Genomic DNA, 18,867 nt, shown 5'->3' with positions numbered 1-18,867 from the left:
ATCCAAAATCCTCAGTACAATACACTAAAATACAAACTACACACATTATGCATTTGCTTATTTTAGTAGTGTTGCTTCAGATACAGTATGTGTTTTCTGAATACATAAAACGAGAAGAAAAATAGCAAGAGTCATTTTAAATTTAGGAGCAGTAGCATTAAGGCAGTAGCTGTGGTAGAGTTACGGGTTCCTGGGCTTCCTCCGGTCCACCTGAAGTATCCTTGAGCAGGATAATTACCCCCAAACTGATCCCAATAGCTGTAACATCACTGTGAATGTGTGTGTATCAGTTTAGTAACAGTGTGAGCGCTTTGGATCGGAAGCCCTTCATTGCTCCTGATCCAAAGATTCATCCATAATAAAAAATAATCATTAGTCTCAGTCCCACTTCACCTACTCTAATCAATAAGTAAAAATAATCTAATAATATATAAGTAATAAGTTAAATAATGGATCTGAATACTTCCACTGGGATTTAGGTGTAACACTCACATGAAGCTTCTTAAGTTTTATCCCTTTCTGCCTGCTGTGTCTATAACTTTCTACCGTACAGACTCAGAAATGTGTTGATGACTCTGCTGCGTTTATTTCCCCTGACAGCGCTCCGGTTAGACAGCTGTACATGAATCACAGTGGGAACTGTCTGTTTCTGAATTAAGGTGTCTTATAGCTTTATTTATGAATCCCCACAGACACACCCATGAATTGTAAAGTTCTTGCCATACGCATGACCAGACTCTCTCTCTCTCCTAATGTATGTATTCATAGCGTAATATAATGACAGTAAAAAATGAGAGATGGTACACGAGTCTTTTCATGAAACACAGTCCTCTTTTATTATCAGAAATGAATTAAACTGATTCATCTTTCAGTACCTCGCTCAGTAGAAGTGCACATTTCTGCACATACTAACCAGCCCTATCTTTGGCATACATCCTGGATATTTTCAATCAAGTTGAATGAAGGCACTTCATATCTATCTGTCTGTAATACATCCTTAGCAGGGACACCGCTTTCTGCATTGCATTAATGTGACATCCTAATTAATATCTCTCTCCTTGGCTGTAAGTTCAATATAAAGTCATAGATTTTGTCTGAAAGTGAAGCTGTGGTGTGTTTTCTTCGCTCAGTTCACATCAGTCATCCCAACCAGGTCAGAGTCGTGACTGGCTGATGTGCTTCTTTTGTGTGACACTTTGTCAAGGCAGCAGCAACAAATATGAAAAATGAAATCCATCTCGCAACAGGAAACATCAGACCTCAGATCCATTTGTTGCTAAAAATGTCAAAAAGTTTCACGCGTCCCTGACTTCAAACCATAAATCAAAGAGGCTGAACTCAGCAAAGTAGATCAACATAATATATTAAATCTCAAATAAATAGGCTGTTGTGAAACTTTAAATACATTACTGTTTTTACCACGGCTATATTAACTTAAATAAGACAAACATTTTTTTCATTTCAAGACGGTAATTCATGTGAGGACACAGCTCTAATCACAAATACAGCTATAACACAAAGAATCCTGTTGTTAAACGCAGAACATCTGGACAAATAACATTTAACTTCTCTCTTAAAAAGTCAACTGAGTCAAGGACAATATTGTTTGTTTTTTTAGAAAGGCACAGGGCTGATCTGCTCATATGCACTCTGGTGCTGATGGATTACATTATTATTGGTCTGTGAAATTAATATACTTTCAGTATGCATATAGAAAACAAGGCACAGCCAGGATTCAGTCCATTTTAAATATCATGTCTGGTAGCTGCAGCATACCGTGATGTGGTAAATGAAAATCTTTTATCTTCACAGCCTCAACGTAACAAAAAAAACTGGGTTGCTCTTTAACATGTACACACACACACATACATACATACATTGAATTTTCTGCGACATGGGGAGATTTAAATACTGTAAAGAAACGTTTCTATTCAAGTAAAAAAAAAATGGTATCAAAAGGACATTTGCTTCTTTGGATTCAAATAAACTTAAAATGACGATGATCAATCGATGAAATGATGTTTTAGTGGAAATATGCTTTTCAGGTTTTGTTTGTTGGCAGACTGACCATCGCAGGATTTAAAATCTCATCTGTTCTCATCTTTTAAATGTGCGTCAGCAGCTGCTCGACGCAGGATGAGGGAAGTGTTTATTATTTCAAGGTTGTTCTGTTTCCTGTTCAGTAAAATTCTCCCACTTCATAGTGGGATGATTTGTGTCGTGTGACATTTTATAAAAAAAAAAGAAAAGAATAATACATTTTCACTGGCTGTAGTCATGAAAGAGCCTCAATCAGGCTAGAGGTGAATGGATGCTCTCTTGCTGACCCTTACAATTACGTCAGTGGTCTCTGTGGTTTGCTCATCTGTGCAATGCAGTTTGGACTGATTTTGGACAAACAGGTGCTGAGGTTGAGGCTGGTTTTGACTCGTTTCTCTCTTTGGCGTCTGTTGCAGAACCACACTCTGACAACCTCCTTCTCCAGATGGAGGCCTTTGGCTATTCGGGCTATTTCCTGGGAGGATGGCTTAGTTTTTTCTACAAAGCTGTGTTCCAGAGCCTCCTTAGCTCCTAGACTGCAGTGGGAAACAAGGGAAAGAGAAGATTAACTCTGTGGAACTAAACATTGTACGGCATGGATCGTATCTAAGCTTCTTGTTGATACCTAATAGTTGTTCTCCTTTTCCTCTTCCGCTCATTCATTCCCATTTTATCATTGTACAAGGCTGCAGAAAAGAAAAGAATATGTTGGCGCTTTAGCATGTTTGTTTTGACAATACATAATACAATAACTTCTAGCAGATCCTATTACACTAGCTCAAAAACACTTCTCATTGAGATATCCAGGTAAATGGAAGCTGAGTGATGTGGATGTGTGTGTGTGACTAACCTCCAGCCAGCTCTGCTTCATCAAGCCACTTAGCGAGGATGGCCTTGAGCTTGCAGGCGTTCTTAAAGCTCAGCTGCAGATTTTCAAAGCGGCAGATCGTGGTCTGGCTGAACTCTGAGCCGTGCACTGCGGCGAGAGCCTCGCCTACATTCGTTTGCGTGTAGCCTGCCAGTCAAAATGAAGCAGAAATAGAAACACTTCATATAATACACACACAAGCAGAGAGGCAGCAGACAGAAGGAGCGTTATGTGGTAAGGTATCTAAGTGGTGTAATATCTTTGCATGGCTGTTTGCTTTACATGCAAAGCAGAGAGGATCTGTGGTCAATACTGTCATTTTAAGGTATTAATATTATGATTTTAGTAAAAAAAGACTCACCAAGTTTGATCCTTCGTATTTTAAAATCATTGGCAAACATCTCCAGCTCTCGTATCTGTGGGGAGTCCATAGCAGGGGCATCATCTGGGTCCCCTATGCTCTTTCTTTGGGCGTCGGTTTTCATTTCTCCAACACCGGGGCCCCCAGGGGCCTCATCAGTTGTAAGGAAGGCAGAGGGTAGTGAGGAGAAACCATGGCTTAATGCACAGGAACCACTACTTAGACCGTGATCTGGAAACTTGTACAAGCAAGGAGTGAGAGACCCTGGAGACAAAGAGAGAGAAAGAGGGCAGCGGGGCATAGAGGAAACACAGACAAGGAAAATAAGTTGGTAAGAGTCGCAAGGGAGTTGAACTGACAGAGGGGTACTGAAAGCAACATGGCCACTATTCCCACAGCTATCCCGAGAGCCTTTATTCTGACAGCACAAAATATTCTGACATGGCCTCATGGGACGTACTGAAGTACTAAGAATAAAAACAGCTGGAACCTGCAGGCTTTCTGTTTATCATTCTGCTTTGATAGCCAGTGTGTATTTTTATGTAGCACGCACTGGACCTCCATTCACATGAGTGCTCATCTGAATGTGTTTGATGAGCAGGTATTCTTTTCTTTCTACTTTATTCTAAGTATGTACCCATAACTTATTTCTTGCCAGAACACTCATACCCTTTGTCTTCCATGTTGCCACATCAAACGTCTTTGATTTAAAAGATCTCTATCCAGGAACATTGCGCAACTTTTAAAAAAAAACAACAGGTTTGTCATATTTATGTAATACGCCACAGGCTACAATTATAATATTCCAAATGCTTCAACGCATCTACAGGGTAGCTGTTAATGTTAAGTGGTTGGATTCGGTGGAGCTGCTGCTAGTTTCTTCCTTTTGGTATTAATTACTACAAGACTAATCAGATAGGTAGGTGACCAATCGTAACTTGCAATATGATATTTATAAAAACTTGAAAGGAAACAACTGCAACTTATCAGTTTTATATCATACTCATCATATGTGCAATACCTATTTTGTGATCAAGGTCTACAAGCAGGGAAATCTTAACCACTCTGAACTGTGAGGACTACTTGCTTTTGATAGTATCAGCACAGCTCAAACTGTACCTATAATGAACAATGCAACACTCCCCTCTTGTGTTAGTGGGACTGTAGTGCAGCGCAAACTATGTTACACAACTGCATACGACTGATAAGAGAGATAAATGTGTATATACAGTGTATACATATTGTGTATATTCCTTCTTTTGTCTTCAGTGCTTATGCAGATTTTTGCTTGCACGTTATTTATCAGAGACGTTGCAATGTCATGTCCGTATATTTTATCATTTACACTCACTTAAAACAATTGAAAACAACACAGGCGACAAATGCCACCTTTACAAAGGTTTCATTTCAGTTTTTCAACTTTATAAAGGCTGTAGTTTGTGGTCTTGTTATATTATGTTGTGCTTTACTGTTTCTAATATTTTGTCCACAACATTTATACTAATAAGGGCTAAACCACTCACAGGCTTTGCTTGGGCCAGTGATGTTTAAATTAATCTACTCAGCCAGAGTAGGGGGCAGCAGTAGCTCAGTCCATAGGGATTTGGCTTGGGAACTGGAGGGTGGCTGGTTCAAGTCCCACATGGACCAAAAATATGGAAGGTGGACAGCTAGCTGGTAGCGAGGTGCCCTTGAGCAAGGCACTGACACACCCCCCCCCCCATCTGGCTGGCTGCCCATCACTCCACCATCTCTCTCCACATTTGCATGTCTATGCCGTTGTACTGCATGTGTGTGTCTGGGTTAAAATGCATGTAAATAAAAAAATAGAGTGAAAAAAGAATTTCCCCATTGAGGGGTTAATAAAGTGTATATCTTCTTCTTCAATCAGGATGAGCCTCTGCAATCCTACAAGTCCTCATTTAAACTGCACATAACGAAAGTTTTTTTGCTATAGAACCCGAGAAAACAAAATTTCCATTAAAGCCTCACCTGACACTGACCTAAATATTGCCTGACAGCAGTGGCGTTTGAGCCATTTAGACTCTCTCTAGAGGGAATAAAGTGGCAGAAATTGTGAATGCAGTAAGAGTTCCATGTACAAAATGGGTACCAAAAGTGGAGTGGAGAAAAGGATGCTGTCGTTTACTCTGAAATGTTCAGTTGGATCTATAGAGCACTAAAACTGTAGGCATCAGTGGTTTTCTCTTACCCTGAAGCTGTCAGGGAGAAGCTGGACTCACTTAAAATCTCTTCTTAAACCTCGGAGGTAATATCTAGGTGCATTTCCAAATAACATCAACATCAAGGAGAACTGAAAAGCACTAAAAAAGTATGCTTGCACCTTATTTTTTTTATGAGGATGCACTCTCAAACTCTTTTCTCCTTACAATATCAATGTTTCTTTTAAGTAACGGATGATTCAGCTGGAGGCATCCTGTTCTCCTCACCTCACCTCACCATGCTGGAGAAAGAGAGAAGCCTTGTTTGTGCCTGATGCCCACACTGATGCTCCCTGGGGATTGTACATACAGCTATGCTGCAGTGCACACGGCAGTGGAGACAATCTGGACAGCAAACCGCTTTCAAAACACATGTTGGCTCAGTGGAATTTGTGAAAGCACCTTACAAGCTTTAATTGTATACATGGACTCTGGTTTGTTATACCTCTGCAGCATCCAAAGAGTGTGGTAAGGCAGACAAACTGAGTAACAAACTAACTACATGCTGTCATTAATATTGATTTTTTTTCTCACTGAAAATATGAAGTTCATATGGCCAAGCAGTTGCCTCTTTACGCAGCAGATAGGGAGCAACATCAGCATCTGATCTTACTCTGACTATTTAGCTGTGAAATGCTCCATGCATGTATCATTTTGTGCTGCATAAAAGGTTGACGAGGTGAAGGAAGCACTCTGTGGGTACATAAAGCAACACCTTTCACATTATGCTTACATTTATTTACTTGATCTTTTGTTAAAATAATATATATTTTGGAAGAAAGTATTGGAAGCGTTATATAAAAGTGCCAGAGAAGACCCTGACCTGCGCTTTATGCAGTTCACATAATCAGAGTTTTGTTTAGTGCTGTCCTGTCCTACTGAGTGCTGCCATTCACAACTTTGCACACTTCATGTGCAACCACTAGATTTGTTAAGGCAGTCTTTTCAAGTTAAGCGATAGCCCTTTTGTCCTTTATAATTATCGTCCAATATATCCATTTACCTTTCTTGTCTCAAGATGAAGACGAATGCTGCAAACTATCTGTCTGACAGTACAGAGTTCATTAAAGCGACAAATGACCTCCTGATGGTAATAAATGTGGCCAGCTGTTTAATCGTAATCCTAATGTAGCTCCGCACAGCCTTTGATACTGCAGACCACACAATTTTATTAGACTATTTAAAAGGTTTGGGTCGATGTCAACAGGTTTACACTCGAGTGGTTAAATTCCTACTTTTTTTTTTTTAACAGTCTTGTCTGTTAAAAGAAGCAATCTAGTCTCCTCTGCAAATGTTAATTATTCTGTGCCACCTGGGTTACATTTTAGATCATATTCTCTTTGATCTATATTTGCTACCACTTCATCATATCCTACAGAAATGTAATAGTTCAATTATACTTTCTTTAACAAAGAAATGCATTTAAAATTTAATATTTTTTTATCTCTGTCAGACATTCTGTACGTCCTCATTATTCAGAGGGATTAGTATGCAGGAGACTTGCACATTGGCATCCCTGTCTGATAGATTCTACCTGTTGGATATGTCTGGGTTTTTCTCCTGGTTTGTGTTCATATCTGGGACACAGAAACTACAGTGGTGTCATGTAGTGGTTTGACACTACAAGATGTCATTGCTGGGACAGAGTTGGAGCTGGAACAGAGAGAACAAGTCACAGGTTCTCCAAAAAAGACCCTTGTCCCCGACTCAGTCACTATGTGCTACTTTAAAGTGGTTTCAGAGAAGGAGAGAGGGACAATGCTAATCTAAATTGCATAGCATAATGTCATTTCTCGTTTTTAATTACAGATTACATTATTAATTATATCTGACCTGAGAAAGGATCAATGTGCAGGACTGATTTAAAGCCTTTTAACTTTTAAATCTTTTCAATTTCAGAATAAAATTTAATATTTGTGATTAAATAAACAACAAATTAAGTTTTCGATTGCATCTTTAGTTATTATGTAGCTGTACTATACTGACTTATCCTGTGCATACATACTGTACTCCAAGTTCCACCTGCTAACTTACCTGGTTACTTACTGTTTACGCCCATTTAAATCACATTTATTTCAATTTAGCTAATTGCTTAAAAGCTGTTAATCCGTCCCAGTATTTATGTGCATAATTGTATATATATTGACTATACTGCTGCACAACCTTTAGAGTTTACACTTTTACTAGTACGCTGTAAAACCGTCTACCACAGTGTTCTGTTTTATTCTTTTCTGTGTTCTGATTATATTTTACTTTACTTATATATTTGAGCTCCTGTACTACTTATGTCTTGAGCTGATTTGACTCCTTATTAAAGCATTAAGACAAAAAAATTAAAAACAGAAATCTCCCATGTGAAATTAGTTTTCAAGCAGTTTTGTGTAAAATAGGACCATCACTTATAATGACAAGCTGATTGAGGAAATACGTTTTTGGAGCTTTTAAAATTCAGTAAAATATTATATATATATAATATATGCCAATATTGATATCAGTGCTCTGGGGGTTTGCTTTAATATGAAATGTTGCAAAGGAAATACTACAATATAAAGAGCTAAATGTCGACTGTCATGTATAAAAACACCAAAAAATTTGCTGTGCCATGAAGAAGCAAAAAATCTCTGAACACCAACACTGTTCTGTCTTTAACAGTTATATTAAACATATGTGCTAACAGGCTCATGCATTAGGCGAGGTAATCAAGTCTGAAATTGATTCAACTGGTGGCAAATTGAATCAAAATGAAGTGGATGTAAACCATTTGTCTGCTCAATTTATTGGGTCGAACAGCAGGCCAGGACAGAATGATTATAGTGTGTGCCAGTGAGTGTGTGTGTGTGTGTGTGCGTCCGTCAGACTGATAGTGAGAGAGTGTATCTGATCATTTACCTTGCAATGGGTTTGCACCGCTCACCATGTTAGGGTGAGGAACACCACATGTCTGCAGGATACGAGTCTGTGAAATACTGGCAGAGAGCATCTCCTGAGCTAGAAAGAGAGAAAGAGAGAGAGAGACCTTTATTATTATATAAACCATTGTAAATGTTTCTGTATGCCCATTGACCACCATCAAAAAACTCTATTACAGTCATCATTGTATGCACAACACTGTAACATTACCTTGACTCTGAATTTTTGAATGGACTGGTGAATTAGTTGACAGTGACGTGTCCACACGTGGACTGAAATCAGTTTGTGCCAGTTTGATGAAACGTCATCCTCTTTATCATCTTATAACATTTATCACTGCTGACATTAGAACTGCTACAAATATTTTTATTATATTATCTATTATCCTTCCATTATATAATTATTTAATAGTTGCCAGAAAATATTGAATAACATCTTTTAATTGCTTGTTTTGTAAGAATCCTCCGAGCTGGAGTAAGAACATATTAGCCACTGTTGCTTAATAACAATTAAACAATTAACTGACTATAAGAATTGTTCTGCTTAGTTGAGGAACAGTGCGAGATTATTGACAGCCTTGTAATAACTGTCACAAATACCATCACCACCACTCACCTGCCATCATGCCATACGTAGCTTGCTGGTTGCTGTAGTGACAGGGGGTGACTGGGTAATGTAGACTCGGCGGGCCATTGCCAAGGGCGTTGCCCAGGGATGAGGTGGATAGATGCATGTGGGAGCGCTTGGAGGACTGGCCCAGGGACAGCCCAGATGATACTGGTGGAGATAAATGTGGTCATAATATGACCCGAGAACAAAACATCAGCGAACAAAGAACTGGAGAGATGTGATAGCTCTGATCTGAGCACAGATCAGATGAGGCTTTGAAAACTATTTAAATATATATTTTAAATGAAAACAGCAGCTATGTGTTGGTTTAGAAGAATTATCCAAAGTGCTTCTGAACTAAAATAATCACTTTCAGTTACACACCAAACCTTTCCATTGATATAGTTTTATATATCTCTGATCAGAAATATAATGTAAACAATTGCTCTCAAAGAAAGCTCCGTCATGTCACACAGAAAGAGGGAGAAACATTCGGATGATGGCTAATATTTGAGACCGATGATATGTAAGTCTGACACTTGTGCAGGCAGAACAGACAGAAAGAGAAAGATGTGATGCGAGTTGAACACATTGAATTTTTAAACTAGACACTGGAGAGAAATGTCAGCTTACACAACCCCCTTATATGTGATTTGAAATGGAGTAGCAGAAAACTAAAAACACAAGCTTTTAAAACCAAGAAGATTAACATAAAAATGTTTTTAATTGTTGAGAGTCATTCCTGGCTGGATTAAGACCTCTGCTGTTGTGGATCCACTTTTCTGCTAAGTGTATTTAAATATAGCTGAATAATGCTCTGGTCATGTCCTGTGCTAATTACATAATTATTAATGTATTCGTATTTTTATGCAGCTCGGTGTTGAACTAATGCATGCATCCTGGTATATTGTTAAGACGCATCAACACCCACAGTCTGTTCTGTTCTCCTGTGCCATGTTTGATCAAGACTTTTGAGGCTGCCTTAAAAAGCAATACAATTATTACTATTGTTACTATATTATTATTATTATTATTATTGTTCAGTAAATGTTCCATTTTTTGTATTAAATGGTCTTATTTCACTGTTTGGCTATATACTCTTTGGAAGACAGAAAACATATAGACCAGGTCAATCTTATTTTAAGGATTATCCGAGTAAAAATAAATCCATTTTACAAGACATGTTTGACATGCTGTTCATAAATGAATAGTATGACTAACGTTCTGCATGATCTAACCCGGTCTATTCTAAGCGATAACAATCAGCAGGCTCTGAAACCCCCAGGAAGTTTTCTCCACAATACACCATCGTGGAAAAAGACCTCAGGGAATTTGTCAAACTGATAACATATCCTCAAAGCAATTATCCACTGAGTAGAGACAGCTGGGCCAAACCAGCTGATGAGATACATTTACATAATTTGGATTGGCTTTGTACAAATGTATTTTTCAATCCAAGTCATCACCCCTATTGCACAACAATACAACTGTGCGAGGTAAGAGGGGCATGTGTTGAGCCGGTTAGAGGTCGACATAGCCCTACATGAAGCATAACTCACCTGCAGCACCCAATGTACCCAATTCCTATATAATGAATAGTGTAGTCACTATCACGCAAGCAAATCAAGGCCAAGGCCTATACCCTTTCTTTGTATAGCTTCACAATGCTGAAGTGGAGCACTGAAGTAGTTGTTAGAGAAGTGCCTTCCTGCAGCTGGGGTGTGATGATACTGTGATCCATATCATTCAGACACTTACTTCTATTTCACTCTTACTTTTGTAATGTAAAACACACAAGAAGTGAACGACACAAAAGAAATTTGCGTTTGACATTACAGGACAGACGATGAATTGAGGCCAGCTTACCCGGAGAAACCATACTGTGAGCATGGGAGGTGGTTGGCAGGCAGTCAGTGGTAGAGGCATGGTGCATAAGGATTGGCAAGGGTGAGTCTACCGCAAGTGGGGTGAAAGAGTCGGTACTGAATGCCTGGCATGCCATTCTTCCCTGGGCTCTTTTTGAATGGTCCCAATGGTAAATTTCAGGTGATCCCTTAATTGCTTTTCGATTCTTGGGCTTGCTCTCCTGTGTTGCTTTGTTTGGATCTGGATCCTTGTCCTGTGTCTTGTCTTCTTGAAATCTGTTTCTTTGCCTTCCTTTGTCGTGTCTTGTTTTGTTTTGTTTTACTTTGTCTTGCCTTCTCTTGTTCTGTCTGGTCTTTTATCTTGCTGCGTCTTGTCCTCTGTCACCTCTTATCCTCTTATATCATCTTCTTTTCTCTCTGGCTCAGTCAAACATAGTTCTCACTTAAGTCACTCAGGAATATACAGGTAAAAAACTGTGATAGGTTACCTTTTTTTTTTTTTGTCTGCACCAGCCAGAACTCTTCACAGTTTTAGGCACATCTTCATCCTTAGTCAAGACTCTTGGAGATGAATAGTGATGAGCATCAGGTTCAAGTTGGCATTTCTGGTATTTCTTCAATTCAATTCAACTTTTCTGCTCAAAGTTATTTCTCAGACCTTACTTTCATTAGGGCCTCTACAATGCATGCCTCCTTTTCTCTCTGTTTTACAGATGCAGGTAAGCCTGTGTCTGTCATATCCTCAGCATTTTGCTGCCCTTGTCTACTGCAGGTATTTATATCCTCCCACCTACACCTAACCACCCCTTTTCTCGACCTATGGGGCCCTCTATTTCCTATCAAGCTGCTTACCCCCACCTACCAATTCTATGCCAGTGCTGTTATTACTTGTGTTTATCCTTACCTGCGTTCTCCTCATCCCGTTTCCAAATCCAGGATTAGGGTACAGAGCGTCTGAGAAACCCGATCCCCTCCTCTCCTCTTCCCCCTCTCGCTATCTGCCCGTCTCTCTCCCTGATTACAGGGTTGTGTTGTAGTCGCAATGGGAAAGTAAAGTGAACATTCAGACTGCTCATTAAAACAACAAAGATGCGTTCTTTCTTTCTTTTTTATGTGATAACAGATAACACTTTGAGTTGTTTGTGTGTACCCTCAGCTAACACTAAACTCAACTCGTTTGGCCGAACACATTTTATTGTCTTGCAGGAGCTTTTAAGCGTAAATTGGATGTTTTTTGTTGGACAAACCCGGCTTGACCTGGAGGTCAGCAGAGCTGCTTTAGCCCACAGCTAAAAAAACTCATGTAGCATAATCTCAGAGTGAGTGAGAGAAAAGGTTAGCATTGTTTCAGTATGGTGTCTATATTGTGTTGAGTGCAGAGCGCTCCAGGTAAAGACAACAGGTGTCATCAGGGAGGATAAAGGTTAATCTGAGGAGCGTAGTCACCATGTGCACTCTGTTGTGTCTGTTTGTGTTTATCCTGGACGATGCTTCACTATTGTTGATGTAGGTGGGCAGCAGCTGGAAAATAGATGGTGGGTGGCAGGCACGGATCAACTTGCATCATCATGCAGTATAAATTTGGACTTTATGCGCTTGGTCCTTTCGGCAATGTTTCTCCTTAAATTTGTATTTCAAACAAAAGATTTTCGGTAAGGTTGCTGAGTCCATTAGTTTACTCAGGTAAAGAAAAGTAGGGTAAAGAAATGCACGGTTTGACTTACATATACTGAATGAATTGGAAAAAAAAAGTCTATTACTTGTAGCTAAAATGTGTCACGTTTGTAAGCATTAAAATCCAAATGCTGAAGACATCGTCCCTTCAACAAAACACAGTGACACAAATATTTTTTTAACAAATATCTTTTCTGAGCAGGTTTGATAGAAACATAAAATGAATCCCTGATATTAAGACGACAACTGAGTGTGATGATACGTGACAATAGAAAAAAAAAATTCTCACCAACAGCAATATCACTCTTAAAATACTTTTCTGTCTTCTTTTATTTCAGCCAACAACTCCCACTCAGGCTAAAGACCATCTTCCCTTCTGGCGAATGCAGGCTTATTTTTTGCACACAAAGACTATCTGAACTATCTCTGTTTTACAGTATATCAATAAGTACCCTAGTGTAAAGCAAAATTAACAATTACAAATTTAGACTAAAAGATCTGAGAAATAATTAATTATAACTGTTAAATACTGAATAAAGGTGAAAACATGACAAACTCAACACGCAGGTTGTGTGTGTCTACAGTTTAACATATGTGCAGATCTCCCGTACAACATCTAAATATAGCCTTAATGGAAATACAAAAAAGTAGACGGATTCAGAAAATGTATGCCAAAAATTTTAGTTTTTACTTTTGCGGTTTCCGGTATAAGCGAGCTAAGGCTGCTAAAAATTTAGAAAGTAACACAAAACACAAGAAACGTCATAATATATTAACTTTTGCTATTTTAAAATACCAGCAAAGGCAAAAGCTTCAAAAACCTTGGATCAAACCAGGGTAGACTGAACGTGCTTTTAGGTGGGTTAAAAAAAGAAAATCAAAGTGTGCGGGAGTTAAAAAGGCAAAGCTTTCCCATGGACAGACAAGTACACGCACACACACAAACACACACACACACACACACACACACACACATACATATGCACATAAAGAGCCTAAACTTAATTAGTGAAGAGACCATGAGTCAAAGGGGTTCTCTTAAAGCACCTGTCCTAGATCCCCCTCCTCATCCTCCCTCCCCTTCACACACACACACACACACACACACTGACACATACAGAGTACACACGCAGTGGGAACAGAGTGCAATGACACATTCTCACAGGTATCACATCCGTACATACAGTGTACCAGGTGCGTGTTTGTGAAAATGAAAACGAGACGATTAATAAACTTATGTGTGTGTGTGTGTGTGTGTGTGTGTGTGTGTGTGTCATGAGCCTTTGCACCACATAAAGCTGCAATTAACAACAGCATGACACATTTTGTATAAAACTTAATTACCTGCTCATTAGCAGTTTAGCATCTTTTAATGAAAAGACGCAGTGTGTGTGTGTGTGCGTGTGTGTTATTTGATAATCTAGAGTTGATTGCATGAAGTGTTTCTGTATAATTCTATAAATATTTGAAGTGTACAAAGCTCATTAATGATTATAAGTAATGATGCAATCATTTTTCAAAGCAATCTGCATGTTCTTTGGATATGAGTAAAATGTCCATCGTTAAATGGATTGCCTTAAAAGCTAAAAAAAATATTTCCGAAACTGAAGTTTTAAGCGACTAGTGTAGCGTGAAGAAAAACTGGTTTCTTTCAGATGTCACAGATCCCTCTCAGCCAACAAAGCTGAATCTCCAGCTTTGTGCTGAAACCCTTTTTCTAAATATTTTTACTCGAGAAAGATTTTCAGGGCTGAGTGTGGGTGTATGACTTTTCTTTTAATAATACAGCGTGGATATTGTCGTATTGTCGTGTTGATTGACCCTATCATACACCATCAAATTCTGACCTTGAATCAGCACAGGTGTTCGTTCTCCAAACCTACACAAATAGAATTTTATCAGTTTTTGTCCAACTAAAGCCAAAGAGAGAGGGGAAGTGTGAGTGAAACCGAGAGCTGAAAAAAAAGGCTTTTGTCTTGTTTTTGAATTTCTGCATCCATTCATTATGCAGGGATGAACTCGGAGTGATGTTTGTTGGATGCTTGAATACATCATGGCAGAGGTCAGCTCTCCTGATGAATATAAAAACGTACCTTATGCACCACTATGACCACCATCTGCCCAGAGCTGCGCCTGACTCACAAACCGTAGCACAAACACCACCCAAATGCATCTTAGAGGGCTAATTTCATCAACATATTCAACAAACCCTGTTCGAACAGCAAAGGTTAACAGTCCATAGGAGGAAACAAGAGCGGTTTTTGAATCTGCTCTCCTCATCTCTCACAGATTACTATCTTTCCTCATTAAGTAAATGTCAGATATTTTCTGGTTAAATGACAGTATCCCCATGTTACAGCTCTTACTATTGTACGGACTACTTAACTTTGTCAAATGTTTTTCTGTATTGTTTAGAGATCCCGTTTCTCTGCCAACATTTTGATTCATATTCTGTGTTTTTCTTTTAAAAGGGCAGATACTAATGTAAAATCTGTTATAGAGAAAAGATACAGTAGAGCAGAAGAACTGCATCATGCTCTTTACAGCTCTTGTTGCTTCTACAGTACAAGAATAAATAAGATGCTTCCAGTAACACATCACATCAAGTCATCATTAACTGAATCCTTATTTAAACATTGCAAATGGCATTTTAAACTACTAACCTTTGATTCACAGCGATTGCTCTAGTCTTCACCGCTTCACTATTTGTCCTACACTGTTCCAGGAGTCTAAGGTAATAAAAATAAATAATCAATCAAATGTCTTATTAAAGCTTTAAATGTCCTATTCAAACATCATACAAGTGCATATTCAAATATACATCACCTAACATCTATAATAATAATAAATCCACTGTAGAGTGAGTAATGATAGCAGTGCAATAAAAACAAAAGTAAAGTAAAATGATCGTATAAACCTACTGTAAACCTGAACCCAAAAGCCAGATTTCAGCCACTGATCCTCAGCCATGTGCACACACTGTCCCTTCGTTCCTTCTGAAAAACACACAGACATTATTGGACTTGATTATTGCACAGCATGCTGAATGTTTAAAGAGACTTTTATTTTACAATCCATATACAACTGTGGCACCGTGCAGAGTTTCGCCCTCTGTCTTTACATAGTCAACAGTGCTGCTGGCATACTGCTCTTTGTGAGTCTGCTCTCATGATTTGTCTCCCTCTGGACTTTGCGTCGCTCACAGTTTGAAGGACAAATAAACTAAATAGAAAAAGGATAAGTGAATCTAACAGATAGATGACTTTGTTGAAAAGCTCTGACAGGGAAAAATAAAGACCGTGACATATGGGTCTAAGATGGACCAGATATGATAAAATAATAAAAGAAATAACACAGAAAGTGCTGGCTGCATGGGGGTAGATTCAAGACATATTTGAACACTTGTTGGTGTCTCAACTCTGAAGCAGCATTCCAATCCTTATGAGTTCTGTCTCCTAAGGTTTCTACGTACTCACATTGTTTCCCACTGAGACAACAGTCTCAATACGTAAGCATCATTATCCACCGTGCAAAAGGCTTTAAAAAACTAGCCTGGTCTAGATGCACAGTGCCATTTTGCATCACAACCATAAGTGTGAAATAAACGGGGGTGTAATAAAGTATTGAGAGGGAAGACACAGTACAGTTCATGATGCTTGCATGGATGTTATGCAATCAGCTTCATTCAAGTCTTCTCTCTACACCAACAAAAAAAGGAAGGAGAGGAAAAAAGAAAAAAAAAAGAAATAGAATAAAAATCATACAAGATGGATGTAGGCGGTAGCTAGGCAACAGGCACCAAGGAAGGGCCGTTTATTCATGTGCCCCATAAGTCTACAAGCTTTATGAGTTTCCATCTATCCCCTCATTTGCTGAACAAGGGATTTGCCCTATGGATGTCCAGAAATGGAAGCTGCAGGGTTGGAAACCACTTTTTTCTGTAATACTGATACAGAAATGATTTATTTCTTAAAACAAATTACTTAGACGAGTGATATAAACTTCACACAGGCTTTTATACCTGTACATTCCTGTATAGTATTTGCTCATACAGGTTTTGAACCTGTAATCTTCATGTTGGGAGTCACCACTGGTGCTGTGGCTCTAGTCATGGCAATGTTGATCAGTAGTTCCATCTGTTTGGTCCAGACTGAATTATGTCAGCTATGAATGGATTGCCACGAAATTTTATATACGACATTCATGTTCCCTAGTCTCATAATGAATGATGCTTCTTGCACCTCTATTAGGTTGACCTATTGGATTAAAATGTTTTGCAAACAAGAGGTTACATTGCTGGAACCAATGGAACTTGATGCATATATTCATGGTCCCCAGAGGATAAATCTCAGTGACTTTTCCTTTACAGTGGGTCAAAGGTTTCACTTGTCCATTGAAATATCTCAACATCTACTGTATGTATCGGGTTAAAATCTTATACAGACATTCAATTAAACATCAATTAAATTAGATTATGTTGTACTGAATGGGACTCAAACCATCTGAAAGATTACTGCTAGAATATGACAAAAATGAACTCACAAAGTCTAAACCTTTAAATTAGATATTTTGTCCCAAGACAAAAAACAAAACAAAAACAAAACTTAACTTGAGATAAGATGTTTTTGTCCTGAGGCAAAGCTTAAAATAAGTCTCAAAACATACTGCAGGTTTTCCATAACTCCAAATAAGACAAAGCAAGCAAACTTGGATAAAGTCAGCCAGTAGATAATCCTACACAGATTTTAACTCTAAATGTGAGTTTTTACAGGGTGCTATATGCAATGTGAGTAAAATTGTTTAAAAAAATGCTGAGTAATGGAATAAAAACCTTTCTTCTTTTTTTCTGTCCTTCCGATAAATACAATTTTGAAGACATGGCTACTTTTACTACTACTTAATTTTCTAACATTTAATATTTAAGACTACAAGGTTAAATCTGGTTTCATCTCTGCTAAGTGATGGCAACTTTGTCTATGCATTTAGCTTCTACTGACTTGCTTCCTTCTTGTGCACATTGTGCTTGTGGCTCACCTGACCACCAGGAGGCTACAGAGCTACGAGCACCGAGTACATCACAAAACAAGAGAAACAGGGGAAGACAGACAGACAGAGAGAGAGAGAGAGAGAGAGAGAGAGAGAGAGAGAGAAGAGAGAGTGTGTTCAAATTCAGCAGGTACTCTCTGCCGTCACTCCTGTCGACAGGCTTGTCTGTGTACAGCTCATTAAACAGAGAAATTAGAGTTGGTTTTAGTGGAAAAATCATTATATGGCATCAGGGTATTTGTCGTCGTCAGGCTCAAACACAGTGTATTTCAGATGATGACAGGCTCCTGAAGGTCTGACTGATAAGCTGGTTAACTTCATGTTGTGTTATTTATTTGTCTGGATCTAGTCATGCTTGTATCTTACTGACAGCTGTTCACATACAATAAAAGCCAATGTAATGTGTACAGATGCAAGCATTGAAGTTAAAGTGTAGAATAAACAACAAGCTCTCAGGCGTGCTTATCTCTCCCTAGTTGACAACCGTTCATACTATACTATGTGTCTGAAGGTTGACAGCTATGAGCGAATGTGTTAAAGACGGTGCTGTAGTGTCATTTTGTGTTTCACGCAGCTCTTTAAAAATGTAAAAAACATTAATTCATGTGTTATAGTTATGTCACAAAGTCCAACACTTTTGGACCAATATTTATGATAACCTTTGTGAGATTACAGAGATGCATATTCCATTTAGCCCTAGATTATTTGTCTTGAGTGATTATACAGTCCTGACAGGACAGGATAAACATATTAAAAGCTTTGTCCAAACCAGTATTATGATTCGTAGACAAATACTTGTCAGGGGATGGAAGACGGAGGGGGTACCCTCTCAGCAGGAGTGGGCTGTGGAGTTGAAAAAATGTCATGTAAACAACTGGGTAGACTGGATCTATATGAAGCAAAATGGGGCAAATACTTAATACTTATGGGTAATGTAGTGGAGAGACGCAAGTTTTCAGTTAATTGTGTAAAAAAAAATATATATATGTAGATGTGCTTCTTCTTGTTTTTGTGTGTATTTTATTTTGTGATTGTTACTTATTCTTGTTGTCTGTTAACAGAATACTGCATTAAGGCAAAGCTTGTTTTATCTATTCCTCGTATTGATTTCCCTCGAATCATTTTCTGTGTCTATTTTTGCTTTGGTTTATCTTGCATCATGTCTTCATCAATGTATTTATATGTAGGGTAGCTGTTAAAGTTGTACATGAAGGAGCACAGGGGTAGAGGTTGGTAACCAGAAAAGGATCAGCATGGTTGGTGGTGTGTGTT

The 18,867-nt window shown here is 38.5% G+C and overlaps 1 protein-coding gene across 1 annotated transcript; it reads right to left on the bottom strand.

Moving 5' to 3' along the window:
* Positions 1–2,239: 2,239 nt before the first annotated feature.
* Positions 2,240–11,954, bottom strand: pou1f1 (POU class 1 homeobox 1). Its single transcript, XM_019268082.2, has 8 exons — positions 11,780–11,954; positions 10,877–11,436; positions 9,017–9,178; positions 8,381–8,479; positions 3,270–3,533; positions 2,891–3,055; positions 2,666–2,726; positions 2,240–2,576 (listed from the first exon to the last, which is right to left on the bottom strand). The coding sequence occupies exons 2-8, from the start codon at positions 11,010–11,012 to the stop codon at positions 2,336–2,338; spliced, it is 1,128 nt and encodes a 375-aa protein (XP_019123627.1). The 5' UTR covers positions 11,013–11,436; positions 11,780–11,954; the 3' UTR covers positions 2,240–2,335.
* Between the last annotated feature and the right edge of the window lie 6,913 nt (positions 11,955–18,867).

The sequence above is a fragment of the Larimichthys crocea genome, chromosome XVIII (genome assembly GCF_000972845.2).
Source record: "Larimichthys crocea isolate SSNF chromosome XVIII, L_crocea_2.0, whole genome shotgun sequence".
NCBI lineage: Eukaryota > Metazoa > Chordata > Actinopteri > Sciaenidae > Larimichthys > Larimichthys crocea.
Note: the sequence above shows the minus strand (reverse complement) of the source record. Positions and strands in the feature narration are given on the sequence as shown.